Here is a 2804-nt window from a genome sequence, read left to right as displayed (position 1 = left end):
TAAACTTTTTTGGTTAGGTATTTTAGTTTTAATTTAATAACAAAAATATAGACAGAGCTAAAACCCGATACCTTGTTAAAAGCGGCAAGGCCAAATCTTTTAAATTGTTCACTTCTGGTCTGGGGCCCAAGGCGGACCCTTCCCTAATTTGGCGCAGAGTAAGGGCAATCCGTGGTCACTCCAAGAATCATCGCATACAGATCATGAAAGACACAGAATTATGTACTGACCCCGACGAAATACCCAATCTCTTTGGTGAACTCTTCTATCACAATAGCTCGGACGAAAACTACAATGCATCGTTTCTTAATAACAACATTCACATGAGAAACCAACACCATACATCCTGCATTAACACCAATCTAGATGAGCAGACAAAACTTAACTCCCCGATCCAATTAGCTGAAATGGTCAGAGCTACATCAAAATGCACTAGTCTCGCTCCTGGACCAGATGGAATACCGTATTGCTTCATCCATAACCTATCCACTTCCGCCCTGGAGTCAATCGTCATGGTATTCAACAAAATATGGTCATCCGGAGTAATACCTAAAAAATGGAAACACTCCATAGTCATTCCGATACTTAAACCAAACAAAAACAAATTCGAAACCAAATCATATAGACCAATATCACTCCTCAATACCATGGTCAAGATATTGGAAAAAATCATCGACTCCAGACTTAGATGGTTTCTTGAAAAAAACAATTTGCTCGACACTCGCCAGAACGGCTTTCGAAGACATAGAAGTACAAGCAACACACTACATGATATACAAGCGGAAATACATTCTACTCTCGAAACGAAACAAGTGATGGGCCTCATAGCCCTCGACATATCCAAAGCTTACGATACTGCATGGCGTCCTCGCATATTAAAAATCCTGTCAAATATCATATCTATTGACAAATTATTCAATTTCATAATGAATTTCCTAACCGACAGAACCTTTCAGGTTAGGTGCAACGACAAACCGTCTAAAATATATACACAACATAACGGCGTACCCCAAGGGTCCACCCTTTCGGTATCTTTATTTCTTTTAGCAATCAATGATATACCTCAAGCTATAGCACCCCCCGTAAAATGCACATTGTTCGCTGATGACTTCAACATTTTCTGTAGAAGCATCAGTCCCAAGACAACCATAACATACTTGCAGGACACTCTAACAGCACTGCAAGACTGGACACTCGTATCAGGCTTCTCCTTTTCAGTTGAAAAATCCCAGTGCACCTTTTTCACCAATAAAAGAAATACTGGCACCACCACTATAACAATGAACAACATACCCATCCCCATAAAAAAGTCCATAAAAATATTAGGTATACTGTTTGACTCAAAAAATACATGGATACCACATCTCAAAGCTATCCGAAAGGAGTCGCTTATAAGAATAAATACACTGAAATGCTTCGCCCACAAATCATGGGGAAGCCATTCTTCCAGCCTATTACAAATATACAAAGCACTCATCTTATCCAAGCTTGAATACAATTCTTTTCTGTTCATAAAAGCTAAGACATCAGCACTTAAAATGATAGACGTTGTACACAACACGGGCTTAAGATTAGTCACCGGAGCTTATCGCTCCAGCCCAATTCCCAGCGTCCTCAACATAGCCGGAGTCGCGCCACTAGATATCAGGAGGGTACACAACACCATGTTACTTGCAACTAGACGTACCCAAAACAATCTCAAAGTATCGAAACAAACCACGGACTCCCTAGAAGATACCCATTTCCCTCACTCAGACGTTATTAAAAACGAAATCTCTCTGATGGCCCCTTGGCTATTCAACAACTATGTAAACAGTGAACTTAGCGAACTCGCTAAAAATGATACCCCACCCATAATCTTCAAACAACACTTACAATCTATCATTTCCGACCTCTGCGACTACACTGAAATATACACCGACGGCTCCAAAACGGATAATGGAGTTGGTGCTGCAGTAGTATTTAAAGACCACGTGTCAATGCTAAGACTCCCCAACTTCTGTTCAATATACACAGCGGAGGCAACAGCAATTTCTTTTGCCCTAGACCTCATCATAACAAAACGCATACTCAAAGCAGCTATTCTAAGTGACTCGCTAAGTTCGCTAAGGAGCATCGAAAATCCCTTCACACCGAATGAAATCGCCAGAAAAATTCAGAACCAACTGCATAACCTCACTAATTCCGGATACTCCATCATCTTGATATGGATCCCCAGTCACAGCCAAATCACGGGAAACGAGAGAGCCGACGAAAATGCTCGCCAAGCAATAACATCCCCTGACGCTATAAAACTTAATGGCTTTACTCTACACGACGCCAAATCTTTATCTAAAACAATCACAAGCAACATATGGCTTCGGGCTTGGAGACTAGGTTCTACAAAACTGAACGAAATCAAAAACACTACTCTAGCATGGCCCTCTCCACCGAACATATCTAGGAAAACAGAAACGGCAATCAACAGAATGCGAATTGGGCACTCATCGTTGACTCACCAACACCTGATGAAGAGGGAAGACCCCCCTATCTGCACAAGCTGCGGCACCCAGCTCACAATCAAACATATCATCACAGAATGCCGCCAATTTGACAGAGAAAAACAGGAAGCAGGAGTACCCCTCATTCTCGCCGAAGCCCTCCAGCCAGCCAACATTCAAAACACGATATCATTTATAATCAATTCTAATTTAATTAACCTTCTGTAAAATAATTTGTATATTAATATTAAGCAATTACCTTCCTTTGTAAACCCATAAATTTGTAGTAGCCAATGGCCCTAGATGCCGAGGCTTTTATTAATA

At 41.0% G+C, this 2804-nt stretch overlaps 1 protein-coding gene across 1 annotated transcript; it reads left to right on the top strand.

Annotated features, from left to right (window-relative positions):
- Positions 1-203: 203 nt before the first annotated feature.
- Positions 204-2615, top strand: LOC111029059 (the record flags this gene model as incomplete). The annotated part of the gene is made up of 1 exon (XM_022307894.1): positions 204-2615. A coding segment is annotated over exon 1 (2412 nt), but the record flags the coding sequence as incomplete, so codon positions are not given.
- Positions 2616-2804: the final 189 nt, after the last annotated feature.

The sequence above is a fragment of the Myzus persicae genome, unplaced genomic scaffold (genome assembly GCF_001856785.1).
Source record: "Myzus persicae strain clone G006 unplaced genomic scaffold, MPER_G0061.0, whole genome shotgun sequence".
Taxonomy (NCBI): domain Eukaryota; kingdom Metazoa; phylum Arthropoda; class Insecta; order Hemiptera; family Aphididae; genus Myzus; species Myzus persicae.
This window is presented reverse-complemented; position numbering and strand designations above follow the sequence as displayed.